This window comes from Mustela putorius, unplaced genomic scaffold (assembly GCF_011764305.1).
Source record: "Mustela putorius furo isolate JIRA1106 unplaced genomic scaffold, ASM1176430v1.1 tig00000127_pilon_pilon_pilon, whole genome shotgun sequence".
Lineage (NCBI taxonomy): Eukaryota > Metazoa > Chordata > Mammalia > Carnivora > Mustelidae > Mustela > Mustela putorius.
This window is the reverse complement of record NW_025421288.1, coordinates 1,104,842-1,123,030: the sequence shown is the minus strand read 5'-3', so window position 1 is coordinate 1,123,030 and position 18,189 is coordinate 1,104,842. Positions and strand designations below refer to the sequence as shown.

General features: G+C 36.3%; 2 protein-coding genes across 2 annotated transcripts; both read right to left on the bottom strand.

Moving 5' to 3' along the window:
- Positions 1–6,324: 6,324 nt before the first annotated feature.
- LOC101694321 (olfactory receptor 4C46-like) lies at positions 6,325–7,257 on the bottom strand. Its single transcript, XM_013050573.1, has one exon. The coding sequence runs from the start codon at positions 7,255–7,257 to the stop codon at positions 6,325–6,327; it is 933 nt and encodes a 310-aa protein (XP_012906027.1).
- Positions 7,258–16,755: 9,498 nt separating this feature from the next.
- On the bottom strand, positions 16,756–17,763 carry LOC101694621 (olfactory receptor 4A15-like). Its single transcript, XM_004781650.3, has one exon. It carries the CDS (start codon positions 17,752–17,754, stop codon positions 16,756–16,758), a length of 999 nt encoding a protein of 332 aa, XP_004781707.2. The 5' UTR covers positions 17,755–17,763.
- Positions 17,764–18,189: the final 426 nt, after the last annotated feature.

Sequence of the window (18,189 nt, the reverse complement as noted above, 5' to 3'; positions counted from 1 at the left end):
AGGTTAATATGGAATTTGATGTACTGTACAGCTCACTGTGATAGTAAATAGGTTAAAAAATTATCTATATATAAGAAAAAATGAACCAGAATAGTGGGAACTAGTTAAAAATAAAAGTTGTCCTATGAAGTAGTGGTGGTTGTTCTCTTGCAGTCTTTTTATTATTATTATTATTATTATTCTTTCTTGGTTTGTTTTCTGAGGGAGGAAACTGCCATGTGGGTTGTCAGTCAATGATGTTTCCTGACTTAAGTCCTCCCGACCCCCTCAAGAGGGTGGGCTCTGAGGAAACTGATTTTTTTCAGGCTTTTGTTCTCTGGCGGTTTTTATGTTTGTTCACTTTTTTTTCTCTCACCTTGATTGCTTTTGATGCTTTTTGTAGTTTTAGAGGAAAACAAACTGCACCCTGACCTCCCTCTCAGAGAGAAGCCTCAGTCTGGCTGCATAGCCCAAATAAGTTCCCCCTTGGCTGCTGGCAAAGCAGGTTCCAAGTCACAGTCCCTGGGGATGCAGGATCTTTTGCTTGTACCCAAAACCATGGCAGCGGCAGCTGTCTGGGAGCTCCAGACCACCAGAGAGGTTCCAAGCAGCAATCGCACACTGAAATATTTCCGCTGGCCCGGGCTGGGAGTGCCTGGTCTTTCTTGGTCTAAGATTGCACGGCTTGCACGGACCTCTTTCAGGGGAGGCTGTGGGTCACGCACGCATTTCAGGCTCTGAGAATGGGGCACAGGTCTGAAAGCGCCAGACTGGACCTTCACGCACCTCTCTCAGGGGAGAGTTTGGGGCATGTGTCTTAGGCTCTGAAACAATGGCGCGGGTCAAAGAGCGCCGGCTTGGCCTTTGTACCTGTCTCAGGGGAGGATGAGGGGCGCGCGTATCTCAGGCTCTGTAGCAGGGCTCGCGCATTCTGCCATCCCGCGTGGCTCCCATCCCCTCACAGGAGCCAGAACCCACGCATTCTTGGGCTTGCTGGTGTCTTAGGGACCAAGACCTGGTTTCTCCGCCACAATCTCTCTGGCTTAGCTCCAGGGGAGGCTGTCCTGGAACCAGGGACTTAAGCCCCTGTCCCTGGCCGCCCCAATTCCCACAATTGCCACCCCCCTCGTGATCCTTTGCTTTTTTTGAGTGCTTTCAACCAGACTCCAATTAATGCTGGTCCCCAGACACAGGGCACTCTCACTCGTACTGGGTTATTACTTTCCAACCGGTCACCTCTGGTGGCTCCCTCCCCCTTTTGTTTATCTTCTGATATCAGTCCGATGTTCCCACTCTGCTTTACCTGCCCACTGGCGTCTTCCACCCCTGTAGAGATCCAGACGTGTATAATTCTGATCTCAGGCTGATTTCATGGGTGATCGGAGCTCTTTGGTAGGTAATCAGCTCACTTTGGGGTACAGGTTGAAAAGGCGCCTCCTCCTACTTCCCTGCCATCTTATCCCATCCAAAATGTAATTTTTAAGAAAATATTTCCTTTCCTTGCAAAGGTAAGTGGACAAATAAAATTATTTTTTAATTATCCAAAATGAAAATTTTACTCATGTGTAAAAACCAAGTGCAGAAGCTTCATTGCATTCCCTTATTCTGAGGTGCACTCCCTCAACAGATCATAAAATAGTATAGTGGACATAAACTCAGAATAAATACAGTTAATGAGAGATTTAGAAATAGCTGTGAAGAAATAGAAATTATTTGGTCCTTTTGTTTGGCTCCAAAATATTCTTTCTAAGAATGAAACCCAAAGAAAAATGCTTTTAAAAGAGAAAAATCATTATGTAGAAATCTGTTCAACAAAATTATTATGAGCTGTGAAAACTAGAAACTGCATACAATGTCCAACATTAGAGAAGCAGGTAAGTAAAATATAGTGCACCTCTTTGAATAATGTGTCATTTATAAGAAAGATGTTTTTACCCCTGGGGATAAAAATATATGTTTATCTAATTGGAAAAAAAAAAAAAGAAATTAAAATAAAAAAAAAATTGTACAATGCCTAAAGAAAAGTATTAAGTGTAAAAATAGGTGGTCGAAAGTTTGGAACAAATTTGAATATATAACATGATTCTAATTAATTGAAATATAAATGTGTATATATTAGTAAGAATATATGTTTTCACTTCTAAACTGGTGGGATGTAGTTTTTTCTGTTGTGATGTCTGACCTCCAGAAAGGGTTTAATACTCAAATCCATGGAGTGTGAGACATGATTATATGATATGTCAGATGTATTTAAACCTGAGATTCTATAATTATATGAATTTCTGGGGAAAAAAATTATCTCACCTACAGACTTGTCTAGCACAGCTTCATGGCCAGGATCCCATGAAAATCCCTACATAATGATTTTTCTCTTTTAAAAGCTGTTAGTTCACCAAGAAATAAGTTAGGTTGTAAGATTGAAAATACCAACTCACTCAGCTCCATTAAGTGTCTTCGTTGATTTATGAACAGCACGTTTCTCTTGAGCCTCACAGGCACAACCACATACCCTGTTTGTAGGTGCATTCTGTGAAGTTTATTAGCTATGGCTAATTGAACGTCAGGGATATGTCACCGTTACTACTCAATCTTACCAACAACCCAATTATTTCATGTAACTTAACTGAACATGAGAGCAGAAGTTTTATAGTATTCATCTTTAATTTTTAATTATTTTCCTTTAGTCAGTATGAAAACCATAACAAGAGCAAAAACTCCATAACAAGAGCAAAAAACAAAATCGACCACTTACGAATTTATATGCTTGATATAAATGAGCTTAATACAGGGCTTTATATTTGGTATTGTATAAATTAAACACTTACAAGGATAAGAATCTTACCTTTTAAATTTTAATTATAATATTTTGTGTCTTTTGACTGATCTATCATTCCTGGTAATAATTTTTAAATATTATTTAAAGATGTACATTAAGTGATATTTATGAACCTCATTATAATATTGACCCTACAAACCAGCTAAAGCTTACTTCTTCAAAGCAGTTGTTACTTGGGCAGTTGTTACAAAGTTGTTCAAAGAAGTTGTTACAAGTAACAAGTTGTTACTTGTTAGATTAACATAAGAGTGAAAATAATCCCATTCTATGAATCAAGTCACAGATGATAAAATGCATTTATTTCAGCCACTTAAACTTAATCTCTGATATACCTATGAAAGGAAAAAGAAATATGCATCTGAATTCGCAGTTCATGACAAGGAATTATAAGGCAGGAACTGAGAATGCTATTCACTGAGGCAAAGAAAGAAGCCAGGCCTGTAAATCTTGGCTCAGGATCCTAATTCCTAAATTATTGTTTTACAACTAAAGTGTCATAACACGTTTATGCTGTCATCAACTGTGATTTATAATACAATTATATACTAAGAGAAATAAATATTAATTTTTGGAATGATTTTTAAACAAATTTAATTCAATTCAATTCAGAAATATTCCTATATAGAACCACATTCACCCTTGTTCAAATATGTTTCCTTTATTAAAAGAAAAAGAAATTGTACATAAATCTGAATTGGCTCAAGAGAATGTGGTCACTGTGAGCAACACGTATCATGAGGAGAACAGTTTACAATAACTGAGACCAACTAAACCCAGGTTTATTAGGCACTTGAGTATTACAATGCTATGATAATATTTGTGATGGCAGATGCCAAAGAAAGTTTGAATGAGGATGGAAACTTAAAAGCTATAAGGAATACACATTTTACTGAAGTATCATCTGAGAAGATGTCTTAAACTTGTCTTTCAACTCTTGACTGAAAGCCAGAGCCAGATCAGAGAATTAGCATGTATTTAAACAGACATCATACTCAACATCAGGAAAGATTGCAATCCATTCATATTGACCATTAAGTGGTCATCCAGTCTCTACCTAGCTACAGTGCTCGGCAATTGCATTAGAACCTCTACACCTGTCTAGTCTACCCCCCTCAAGGACGAAAGTAGCATGCAATGAAGGTAAATATAAATCAATGAGACTTAGCCATGAAGATAATTGTTCAAAAGATAAGTTATTGGAGCTATCCCAAGAAAGGCTATTTCCAGAATATAAATCCGAAGACAGACTAGGTTGGTAACCCTTGAGAGATAGCAACACAGAGTTTCAATCTAGAATGGTAAACCAGAATGAAAAAGAAATTAAATACAGATCACATCATAGCTGGTGAGAAACTAGTTGAGGTAGGATGTGATGTTTGATGGGCTCGGGGACTAGTTTCATAAAAATCAGATACCTGCCAAAGTATTCTTCTTGTGGGCAGCTTCATACATTTCAGTAGGGAGAAGGACATGTTCTCAAAGAGCAGGACTCATATTGTCTTAGACCAATCCACAGACCCTTTAGCCCAGAAGGACATCTTCTAAGTTGTTTATGAGTAATGGAAAAATTACATGAGATGAGATGTGTTCTCATAACCTTTCCAATTTTACTTCTTCTAACTGAAGTAGAAGCAAATTAACAGTATTTATAATAATAAAAATATTGGCATAAGCAGAATCACAGAACTTGGAAACAGCTTCTGAATTACCTAAGTAAACTACTGGTAGAAATAGGGAGAGCTGTTTTGTGTCACAGAAAAGGATGATGGCATAGTGAGAAATAAGATCATGTCTCCTCATCCTGAAGATAAGGTTTTTGCTCTACATTTTCTTAACCATAATACGCTTGTTAAATATTTTCACATCATGCAATCAACTGATGTTTTTAATAAAAAATGTGGTATCCATGTGAGGTAGGAGTCTGGAACTTTCTGTCAAAAAAAAAAAAAAATTACAGGGGCACCAGGGTGGCTCAGTCATTTGAAGTTCCAAATCTTGATTTGGGCTCAGGTCATGATCTTAGCATCATTAGACTGAGTCTGGCATTGGGCTCCGTGCTCTGTGTGGAGTGTCCTTGAGATTCTCTCTCTGCCTCTGGCCCTCCCCCTGCTCACACTTTCTATCTCAGTTCTAAAATAAATAAATAAAATGTTTCTTTTTTTTTTTTTAAGAGGAAGCTATTAGCACATTTATGACATGCATATACATTTGTATTTAGGTACAGACTTCTTTTAATAGACTTTATTTTTAAAAAGAGCCAAAATCGAGGTGCCTGGGTGGCTCAGTGGGTTAAAGCCTCTGCCTTCTACTCAGGTCATGATCTCAGGGTCCTGGGACTGAGCCTCGCATCAGGCTCTCTGTTCATCGAGGAGTCAGCTTCCCCCCTCTCTCTCTGCCTGTCTCTGCCTGCTTATGATCTCTCTCTCTCTGTTAAATAAATAACAAATCTTTAAAAAAAAAAAAAGAGCCAAAATTGATTCACAACAAAGTCATATAAGTTGTTTTGCTAAAAAATATTTTTTTTCTTTCAATTGTAATGATTCCTGTTTTTTTGTATCCCTTATAAATGACCTTCCAAAGAGGATTCCAGTCTCAAGGAACTAAAAGCCAGTTTTTTAATAGTAAAAGTTTTTTTTTTAAATATATTTTATTGTATGTTTTGAGAAACACTTGCATTTGATTGTACTAATAATTATTACTCTGATAAAGTGTCATAACCTATAGCATATAATAACAAATATTTTTATAGAACAAATCATCAAATACCAGTCCAAGCCCCCTATATAATGAAAAGATCACAGGATGGGGAGTAAGAATATTTGGGCTCAAGGCTGACTTATATGTTCTAGGATCTACTTATTTAAACCTTTTGATTTTCCATTTTTTTTTGTAAAATAAAAACAATAGAAATTCAATTTTATAAGAGGTGACCATGTGAAAACACTTAAACATTTTCACATTGGTTTAAATACCATTAATTTTTATAATTCCTGACAACATTTACTCAACAGAACAAGAAACCCCAAAATAACTTTAAACTTTAGGTATATCAACTGTGGGCCAAAAGGGTCTTGGCAAGTATCCTCTTTCTAAATTATACTCCACACTGTCCCATATGCCAGTAGGCAGTACAGCTTTCTGAGTACCAACTGCTTATATACATAAGCCATTATACAACTCTGTAGCTAGAAAGGCATGTTTTAAATTTGTTACAAAACAAGAACGGTTCTGATGAATTACTGCTTTTCTTCCCCCTAATAGTCTTCGAATGCTTGAAAGATCATCAGATTTGGATTTAGAAAAAAAAGCAGATCCACACACTAGCTCTGTCTGACATTGGGCTACTTATTCAATGTTTTTGAATTTTCTTTTCCTTCATCTGTAAAACAACAATAATCATAATAATACCTATCTTACGGAGGCGTTGTCTCACATGGGAGGTATGGAAAGTGCTTTAAAGTACTATAAAAATGTAAAAATCATGATAGAAATAAAATCTTTGTGTTGGGTCACTTATCATCTGTAATTGTATTCTTGTTTAATAACATTCTAATGGCATTTTTTACCTCTGTATTTCTGACTGTGTAGATGACAGGGTTTAACATGGGAGTAACAAGAGTATAGAATACGGCTATGGCTTTATCCATGGGAAAAGTAGCTACTGGTCGCAGATACATAAAAATACAGGGCACAAAGAACAAGACAACTACTGTGATGTGGGAGCCACAGGTGGAGAGGGCCTTTTTCCTCCCTGCAGAGCTGTGAGTCTTCAAAGAGCACAGGATGACCACATAGGATACCAATAACATGATAAAAGTGATCACAGAGATTACCCCACCATTGGCAGCAACCAAGAGACCAACAAGGAAAGTGTCAGTGCAGGCAAGTTGTATCAGGGGGAAAATGTCACACATGAAGTGATCCATGATATTGGGACCACAGAATGGGAGCCAGAGAGTAACCAGAATCTGTCCAATGGAGTGGAGAAAACCTACTGCCCAACACACACCCACCAGGAGGCAGCATGTGTGGTGGTTCATGATGGACACATAGTGCAGAGGTCTACAGATGGCCACATAGCGGTCATATGCCATGACCACAAGGAGGACAATCTCTGAAGCTCCTAAGAAATGTTCTATAAAGAGCTGTGTCATGCAGCCACTGAAGGAAACAGATTTTGAATCAAAGAGCAGATCGCCTAGCATTTTAGGGATGATGGAAGAGGAATAGCATGCATCTATCAAAGATAAGAAGGCCAGGAAGAAATACATTGGGGAGTCCAAAGCCTGGCTACCAATGATAGTAACCACAATGAGTAGGTTTCCTGTGACAGTGACTATGTAGGTGATAAGTAACACCAGAAATAGAATTCTCTGCATTGGACGATCCTGGGTAAGTCCCATTAGAATGAATTCGGTCACATTCATCCTGTCTTCTTTCATTTCAATCCTGATGATAGATTCTGGAGTGCAGAATTAACCTGCAAAGATAAGATCTCCAAATTCAAATTATGAGAACTTTATATTTTGGATTTTTAGACAAGACCAAAACATTTTAGTAGTATAAGCTATTTTTTCATGGTGTACCAAGAAAAGAAACATCCTTTTTCTATTTTATAAAAAGAGTGAATTTTTGAACTAACTCAGCTTCTTACAAGGTTCATCACCTGATGAACCATCACTGAGGATATGCTAGAGGACATCCAGATACAGGGAACTAACTCACCATATAATTAGCCTGATTGTTTCTCAGCTAATAAGAAATGTTAAGAACTGTTTATTAAATATTTTTTAAAGACTATTTGTACAATTGTTGTACCTGTATATACAGGTTAAGTGCAATTCACCTTTTTCTTTTCATTTAAAAACCCTTCAAGTAAGTGGAAGAGTAGATCTGTATCTGTCTTGTTCACCTCTTTATCCCCAGCACTTGGATGCAGAAAATATGACCCATAGTGGTATTCAACAAGTATTATATAAATAAGTCAGTTGGAAGACTCCTTACTTATTTTTCCTGTGCTTTCTTTTTTCCTCCTAACTCCCCAGATCAAAGTGTTTACTCTCTTACATGGGAGAAAAAGTGGAATTCACAGAACAGGAACTAGATATATTCTTGTATTCTTTCCACCCCTTCAGATCTATTCTCAGTGTGTACACCCTGGGCAGCTGCTTTCCCTGGTCCCCTTCAGCCAGAACTCTCTTAATTCTTACCAACAGGTGGTACCAACTGAATGTAAGACAGGTGGGAAGAAAAGGATTTCAGGGTATTTACTGTCCTGGTTCCCTCTTATAGTCTGTCAACCAATGGGTGACTAATGAGCCAGAACTCTTTGGGACAGAACTTCTGGTTTCCTGTAATCACTCTCTCCCCTTGCTCTCTCAGGTCTAACTGTGATAATGGCTTTATCACCCCTTACTGGTTTCCCATAGTCCTATCTACATCTTGGTAAGTAAACATAATTAAGCTCTTCTAAATCTTTCATTTGAAGTATGTTGTTTCAGGGCTCCAATGGATGCAGAAAATATGTGTTTTTTTCCTTTGTATAAAAAAAAGAAAGAAAGAGTGTTCCTTTTATATAAGTTTATTTTATTTATAAAACATCTGTACTTCTTTTGATGTACAGAGACAAAGTAAGGTTAACTTTTGTCAGATAAAAATATTGTGTAAGAAAGAAATGTAACCTAAGGATTACTGGACATCTTCAGTTGAAGTCTATGTGTTATCTATGACACTCTCTTTGGGATTATATGATTCTATCGGATTTATGCCTTTTGATATCTCGAGCTATTCAACAACTCCTTAAATTTATAAAACTGATAATAACGCTAACAACTCTGGTCCATAGAAATACAAAGGCTACTGGGTGGAACGTTGATTGATTTCGCTGGTCATTACAGATCAAGCCAGTTTTGCATTTATTTGTAAATTATTTACACATCCCTGACTGAATAATGTAAGGGTGCTATTTTGGAATTTCCTTTAGGCTGAGTATAATCATACCAGTTTCCTCATTAGTGAAAGAACTAAATAAAACCTTTGGTATGTGTTCATTTTATATTTCTTTGAGAGTCATGGTTTCACATTTTTAAAAATTACCTTGCCTTTGGATAAGAGAAGAGCAACCACTATATTTAGGAGAGATAAAAAGACTTCTAGAGATCCAGATATTTTTGTCCTCTGTGTTCTTTCACCATGGGTTTTTCTGTTTTATTCTGTTGGAGATTTGTTTCTGCTTAATCAATTTGTAAAAATCTTCTTTAAAACTTGCTTTGAAGTAAAATAGAAACAAAATATGTTATTGAATTTTTTTTTTGTTAGCTTCTCAATTCCAGTCCCAGCCAAACTTAGCTAATATGAGTATCCATAGCAACCACATTGAAAGGACCCTGCTGAAAAAAATCCTATCAATCTGGCCCTGGTGTGTGTGTGTGTGTGTGTGTGTGTGTGTGCACGTGTGTGATATAGGGGAAGATTATATAATGCAATATAATTTAATGGTTTATTTAGTCATTCGCTTATAAGTTCACCTCAAAATACTCAAGGTCTACTATATGCCTAATACTCTAGGGAAAAAAGCAGATAATGTCTCTACTTTCCTGAAGCTTATATTCTAGTACGTAGAGACAGAAAATAGCAATTATATATTATGTCAAAAATATAATACCTGCTAGGAGAAATATAAAGCAGGGTAAATGATACATGATCCCTGAGTAGGATTATTTTCTGTAAGCTAATCAGAGAGGGCTTCTTTGAGAAGGGATGGCATAAGCCAAACTTGAATGGCTGTGGAAGGACAAAGGTATCTGAGCATAGAAGCTTCCAGATAGAGAAACCAGCAAATGAAAAGTCCCTGAGGTGGGAGCATGGTTGGTACCACAGATCAAAGGAGGCTAGCTTAAGAGGAGTGGGATGAATAAAGAGTGGTTGATGACAGATCATGCAGACCACTGTAAGAGGATTATTCTGGCTTTTGTCTAGAGAATGGTTCATAAAGGAGCAAGAGTAGAAGCACACTAGTTAGGAAGTTATTGCAGCCACCTAGCCAAAAAGTGATGGTGGTTTGGACTGTGATGGTAGGAGTAGAGGTGGATGTATTATGAAGGTAGATACAATAGAATTTGCTGAGAGACTTGACAGAGACATAAAGAGAGAAAAGAGTAAAAATTACTCTAAAGCTTTTTGGACAACTTCACCTAAAGACAGTGTTGTCATATACGGAGACCATTTCATGTCTAGATGTGACCACTAACACAGCCAACATTTGCCTGAGTGTTTACAAGTGCCAGACACATTTACTCTTTACATCAACACTGAAGTCAGACCCTGCTATCATCCTTATGTAACAGATGAAATAATGAAGACTTACAAAAGGAAAGGAAGCTGTTCAGTGTAATTCAGTAGGTTGTGACCCTGGCCTTACACTGGAATAAACAGCAAAGATAATTCTATAAAATACATTTAACCTCTGGAACTCTTCACTATTTACTGTAAAATGAAGATACTTGGCTCAAAGGATATCTGTCAGAGCAGAACATTGGCTATTTCTGTAATTGGCACAAAGTAGGTACAAAGGTTGACATGACTATTATATAGTATTCTTTCTATGAAATTCACTGTGCAGTGAATTCCTAAAAAAAAAAAAGAGAGAGAGAGAATATTTATCTATCATTTATCTTCATGGTTCTTAACTATGTAGCATGAATCTTCTCCTTTTCTTTACCAAAGTGGCTGCTTGTAAACTATTTTACACATAGACACACCGACTCCATACACATTAGATTTATTAGTTAGTCTTGGCATTAAATAGACAAAGACAGTTTTTATTACAAGATTACAGTTTGAAAATGAGTGCTAAATATAATATCCCAAGAAAAAGAAATAAATTTCCTGCAAGTGTTGTCATTCACTGATACTCTCCCCTTTAAACTCCTTTTTTCCCTTTTTTTGCTCAGCACCCTCCCTCCCCCACAAAAATGATCCCTGCTCGTTCACTCCTCTCCATGCTATTCTCATGTCTTCAGATTTTGTTTCCCTAGAGTCATCTTTTAACCTATAATGATGAATATTTAGGTAATAAATAATATTACTCCCCTTAGAGTCCAAGAGGGTACTTCTTCAGTCCCTTCTGAAAAAGGACTAGTGAGAGTAATCTAGCAGAAGAATAGCTACCAAGAAGACTGAGGAATGGGAAGACAATTTATCTGTGTCTATCAACACTGCAGGTGATAATGTGGAAACTAGGAAAGCTATTCTGGGAGACTCTAACCAGCCCCCTTTTTCAGCCTCTAGGGTGAAAAATGGAGATCTATTAACAGGTGTTATCAGTATAGACGAGATAAGTTAAGGAAGGATTTTTTTTTTTTTTTTCTGTGTAAGTTGTGTAAGCCAGAGAATCCAGTCCTTAAAAAATCCAATGCTTTATCTCTTGCAAACAGGGTTGTTTGGGTCTCTGGCTTACCCTTGCAATTATATCATCTAAACATTATGGTGAATTAATAGAGAAGCTATTAAATAAGTTGTGGTAATGTCACAACAAGATAAAATCCACTTGTTGCCTTTATGAAAATCATTCCCTTATTTCTCTAAACCCATTACTCATTAATTCATCCTTTCATTCATTGCCTAGTGCCCAGAGTTTCACTGATTCACATGTTAATTCAGTAACCATTTATTACACCTTTAATATGTGTAAGTGGCAGGAAGGCTGTCTCCAGGGGGGAATGCAAAGACAGGAACCTAATTTGAAAGAGTTCCTCCTCTACCATAGGTACAACCAAAATTCTAATGAAAAAGAGAGAAAATGTTAAATGTGTCAGAGGCCAAATAACCACATGTGAATTATTGGAAGATGAAGCATGGATCATGTCTTTGAGACTAGAACACTGAGTTAGACATTTCAACATTTTGTACTGAAGATTAAGTGAATGCCTAAAGTAGGAAATAGAATTCAAAACACCTAATCTTGAAAGAACTGCTTCAGTTTCCTATCATTTCAGGAAGCAATCTGTATAAAGATTAAAAATTTGGAAGCAATGAGGTTCCAGTCATTTCGTATATTTTATCAAAGAGCATCTTACTCTTAGAGAGAAAGAAATCCTTTGCTTCTGTTGCTTTCAATTATCAGAAGCCACATCTTCAACCAATAACCATGATGTTTTCACCAGCCTCTGTCATAGAGTAACACATATGGAACAACCAAGAGTACCTCTCCCAGCAGTACTCTCCCTCATTAAGAACCAAAGGGCATAGGAGTTGAGGAAGGAAAGGTCTACTACACCATCAAGGAATAAAAGCTAAAAATCATTTCAGTGCATCTAAATAAAGCACTCCTTTTGCCTTCAGGAATAGAAGAAATACAAATCCAAATCTTCCAACTCAAAGAAATATGCTGTTACCTTATTGTTAAATGTTAGAATTTCTTGGAAAAGTATAGGTACAAGTATTTAAAATTATGCGTGAAAAATGCAGAAAGTAAATAGAGCAAAACCAGTATTATTTTATAGGTTTATTGTAATGCTGAAACTATAACATTTTTACTTTTTAAACTTATCTGTAATTTATATGTTTCTATCATGACTACATATTATTTTAATTTTAGAGAATATACCTTTTAAAGAAATTTTATTACCATTTCAAATGTCCCAATTGCTCTTTCTTATCTCTCTTCTTATTTCTTTTGGTGTCAGGAATATTAAAGTTCTGAGATGATTAAGGACTAAGAAAGTAAGTTTACTCTCCTCTTAAGAGATAGGAATTATTTGGTAATTATAAAGTTCTGTGTGAGATTAGCCATTATTATTATAAGTAATAATCAAAAATTAGTATTGACTGTTTATATATGCTAGACATCATGCAAAATGTAAATTATCTCCTTTAATATTGTTTAGAGAGAGTTATATGTGGTTGAAAGGTTTCTCCTTCTATTATACAGATAGGAAAACTGAAACATGAAGAAGGAAAGCCTTGTATCCCAGGACATATAGTTAGTGAGAAACAGACCTAAAGGTATAATTCAAGTCTGTCTGGCCTCAAGTCTTGATCTTGACCTTGGCCCCATATTACTTCCTACAGGAACACTCACCGAGGCATATAGCAGGATCCTTAGTTAACATCCATTTTTCAACAAAGGCTTTAAGAAGACTGATTCTCATTCTAAGTTGTGGAGATATTAACAAATAAACTCAAGAAACACTTGGGAATTTGAAATGCATCAACTTCTTCCTCTCAGAACTTCCCATATTTTCTCTCTGGAGAATTTACTTTTTTCCCTCTGGAGAATTTAGAATTACTATTAATTATTTACTTTGTCAAGTCAGTTAATAACATATTACTGTCCCTGTCCACTTCTAATTTGTCCTAAATTCACCATCAAAAGGTAGTATCCTATATCAAGCACTTACTATTTGCAGTCCTTTCATAGTTAATTTAGTATAACCCTAGAAGATGAATACATTATTTCCAACTCATAGTAGAAAAACTGAGGCTTAGAATGATTTATTTCCACTTTTCTGGTATAGTATAACTAGTAAGCGGTAGAACCCAAAGCCAATTTCTATTGTTTCAGTTACACAATATTATCTACCTAATTTAAGAAATCTCCAAAATAAAAAATCCCGGAAAAGTGTTGTATCATGTTTGACTATAAGAAGAATACTAGGGGCGCCTGGGCAGCTCAGTGGGTTAAAGCCTCTGCATTTGGCTAAAAAAAAAAAAAAAAAAAGGAAGAAGAAGAATACTAATCTTGGATTTCATATCATATTATGAGAGTTTTCTGAAAATTCAAGTACATGGAAGCCAGAACTTGATGAATCAATCAGTAATCTTAGGCAGTGGAAATTGAATGAGTTATTGAAGAATACCTAATTCACTTTTTAAAAAATTTTTCATATGAAGAATCTGAGACAAATTAAGAATACAAATTTAGGTTTCTTAAATCCTAACTTATTTATCTTCTTCCTGCATGGAATAGCTGATATTCTCACTTTTTGCAGAGTAATCCAAACAAAAAACATTGTTTTGCTTGCCTAATTGGTCTATATAATTACTTCAGTGAGCCTCCTTGTTTTCCAAGGGAGACCTGTCTAAGGAAATGAGGATGTTGAGAGATCATAACCAAATACATCCTTTTAGAAAAATCCTCTACAGGATTTTCTCATACAAAGGCAAATCACAAAATGTAAATATCAATGATATCAGATTTTATTTTAAGCTTCCATTTTCCATACAGATTGAGCCTGTCTCTCCATTTTGTTCCCAAACCAAGCAAGTAAATTAAGTGGGAAAGTGGTAAGACTCACTCTCTGCATCTATCAAATCTCTTTGGTAGCCAAAAATACGGTACTACTTTTTGCTTAATATTTTGGAATGAAAGATTAGTTTTAAATACTTCTATTGAGTCCTTCTTTCATTCCATGAAACTATACTCCGGCAACCAGGGACCCAAAACAGAAATGTATTCCTATAGAACACATGGAAGTCTAACAATGTATGTGGAACTGCCCCATTATAATAACTTTTGCTCCTTCTTTCACCTTTGGTCTGCTTTCAGACTGCTGGACCACAGGAATGAGCATAGTTTGCAACATATTTCCAGTCATTGCCAGAAATGTTTGACTATTTCTCTTGCCAGAGCACAGTTACCCTGGCAAAATGATCTCAGATACCGTGGAAAATGGTAAAGAGGAAGATATACATCCCTATTTGTGGTGCTATCACAGACTATTCGAGGATACCTATTGATTCCTTCATTCAAAAAATTCAAGCTTTAGGTATTATTCACATATGGTGATTTGATGAGGAGCCATGACCTTTATGAACTGAATTATGGTGATTCAACTCAGGCCTTTATTCACCAAATCTAGATTATTGATCATCATCATCAAAGTCTGCTTGGGTTGTCATAACAAAATACTACAGAGAGGGAGGGTTAAACAGACATTGATTTTTCCCACAGTCTTGGAGGCTGGAAGTCCAAGATCAAGGTAGCAACAGGGCTGGTTTTTGATGAGGCCTCTTTTCCCAGCTTGTAGACTGTCCATCTTCTCACACTGTCCTCACATGGCCTCTCCTCTGTGCACACATTTCAGAAAGAGAACTCTCTCGTCCCTTCCTCTCCCTACAAGGACACCAGTTCTATAGGACTCCACCCTTATGATCTCAAGGAGTACCACTTGTTCTATTTCCCACTGTTCAAGACTTGAAAGTCTAAGTACAAGTCACATGAGTAACGAAACTTTCAGAAGACCTCAGGCTCACCCAGTTTCTGTCTGTAACCTCACAACAGACCCTGAACAAGAATTACCCCCTCAGAAATGCTCCCAAATTCCTGACCCACTGAAACCATCTGAAATGATGAAGTGATTGCTGGCATTTTCAGCTACTAAACATTGGGGGATTTTTTTATATCGCAATGGTATCTGAAACATTGCAGCACTTTAGATACCATATTATTATTCATGGATCAACTAATTGAACTACATAGAAAGCTAAGAAATAGAAGAACAGATATACAGATATTTTAGATATAAAAGTAGAGGTGTTTCAGGGTAGTGGGAAATTCAGTGGTTTTCAATAAGTGTGTTGGGAAATTTATTCCTAAGATAAAAAGGAATGTATTTTTCTACCTCACACCATACCTGAACATTGATGTTCTATATGGGTTAAAGATGTAAATGTAAGAAGCAAAACTTGAAAACTTTTTTTTAATTTTATTTTTAAAATCAGGACAGGGAAGGACTTTGAGAAGTATATGAACACAACTTTCAATATGAGTCCAGCTTCCTCATTTCTGCATAATAACTTTGGTTGTAAATCCTTGATCCCAACTGTATTCAAAACAGTATCCAGGTAGTAGGTCCTCCAATTCTGGTCATTTTGAAGTACTTAATATACTGTACTGGATTTCCTTATGATTAAAACATCTAGGTTAGTTTTTATTTCCTTCATTGAAGAATAAATAAAACTTCATGGCTGGCATTTATTCAATACATTTTAAAAAATGGAAACATTAATATTGCTAAATACACTCACTGGATCAAATTACAAATTGAAAGAAAGATGAGGGCAAAAAATACCAATTTCATAACCAATCTTTGTTGTGAGTTGACCTCTCAGCAAGGTAATGTGTAATGCCAGGGCCTTCAAAAATGACCTTTGTAATACAATAATCAACCTCCAAATTTTCTATAGAGAAATTATAAAGAGAGAAGTCACTTTTGACTTATTATGTAAGTCTAGAACATAAAGTTTACAGAGGAGAAAGGCATTCATATATAAAACAAAACATATTCCCAAAATTCTTAACATATATTATAATTTAAAAAAAGTATACCCAGAGAATTTAATTAAATGTAGGTAGACTCTGACAGTCTACTATCTGAGAGACTAAATGTGTATTCATCTACCAGAAGAGTCATTTGATCTAGATGTACAGAATTCATTGAACAATTTAATTTGTCTGCCCAAAACTTCATTAGGATATAGAAACTCAGCCATATGCTACCATCCCAGTATAAAGTTATGAAGTTCACTTCTCATAGATCTATCCTCAGCTATGAACATGTGCTGTGAAATTTCTAACTATTTAATTTGACCCCTGTTAAATTTATTTCTACTGTTATATTAAAGTTTTTTTTTAACAATGTGAATTTTTAATTTTAAAATCTCACTCTCTTGGACTAAGAATAATTTCTATTAGGTCATATTTTTATGTACCATGGAGGTGCCATACTCTACCAACAAAAACTTGAAGTAAAACCAAAATTTGTTGCTCACTGAAGAAGCTGAGTACAATATGATTATATAGATCAGAGATTAAACTTATACAATTCTCTTGCTCTCTAAGGGTTGTAACATACGCCATTTAGATAAAGATTAATTTATATAGCTATTTCAGAATAAAGAGGCTAACTAACCCAAAGGAGATCATTTTTAAGATGTAATCACTGATAATGGAAGCAGTCCTCGATTCTGTGAAAGAATGAATATCCTGTTCTGCATGAATAGTACAGCCCTCTGTCAGTTGAGGTCACATTTTTACTCCAAAGTTTCCTCATGGCATTTTTTATTTCTGCATTTCTCAGGGTATAGATTAAGGGGTTCAGCATGGGAGTTATGAAGGTCAAAATCATAGTCATGAATTTATCAATAGGAAAGGTAGAATTAGGCCTTGCATACAAGAAGATACAGGGAACAAAGAATAAAATGACCACAGTTATATGGGATGCACAGGTGTGGAAGGCTTTGTGTTTCCCATCAAAACCATGAGTCTTAAGGGAGTGTAATATGACCCCATAGGAAACTAGGAGAATGAAGAAGATGCCAGTGCAAATGGCTCCTCCATTAGCTATCATAGAAACTCCAATGAGGTAGGTATTGGTACAAGCAAGTTTCAGTAAGGGATACATATCACATACGAAGTTGTCAATGACATTGGGGCCACAGAAAGGGAGCTGATAAATAAAGAGAAACTGAACCATAGAGTGCAGAAAGCCTCCAGTCCAGGCCACCAGCAGCATAAGAACACATGTCCTCTGATTCATGATAATTAGATAATGAAGTGGTTTACAGATGGCTACATATCGGTCATAGGCCATCACCACCAGAAGAATGACTTCAGCACCAGCCAATAAGTGATCTAGAAAGACTTGAGTCATACAAGCCTGGAAGGAAATAGTTTTCTTCTCATAGAGCAAATCTACAATCATCTTGGGAGCAATGACAGTAGAATAGATGGCATCTATAAATGATAAATAAGCAAGAAAAAAGTACATGGGAGAATGCAGTGACTGGCTGGCCATAATGGTTACTATGATAAGCAGGTTGCCCACTATTGTCATAACGTAGATGAGTAAGAATGGGACAAAGAGCACTTTCTGCCCCTCAGGATCCTGTGTGAGCCCTAGAAGGACAAACTCTGTCACATTGTTTCTATTTCCCATATATTCTTTGGAAGGCATCGAACTCAGGCATCAGAGGCTGTAAATGAAACGGCCATAATGAATTTGAGAGGATCGCATGCTTTGTGTCAAAAACCATTGCCACACTCAACCACGTTTGCCCCACAGGGCCTCACACAGGGTGACTTTCTAGAGAATGAAAGTTTAGAATCACCACCCACAGTTTCTGCTTTCATTTCCACAAATATCCTGCATCAACTACAGGGAGATGAGTTCTCTGGGAGGTACATGGCAGTGGGCTTATCTGTGACATGACCTACCGAAAAACAAGGAAGCGGCTTTCTCCAGAATCCTGCCTACGAATACTTCATTTTTTATTTTGTATGTCATTTCTTTTTTTCTTGAATGCTCTGGGTTTCTGACATTGACTATGAAAACAGATCATCCTTAATAGCCTTGTTTACATAATAATATCTA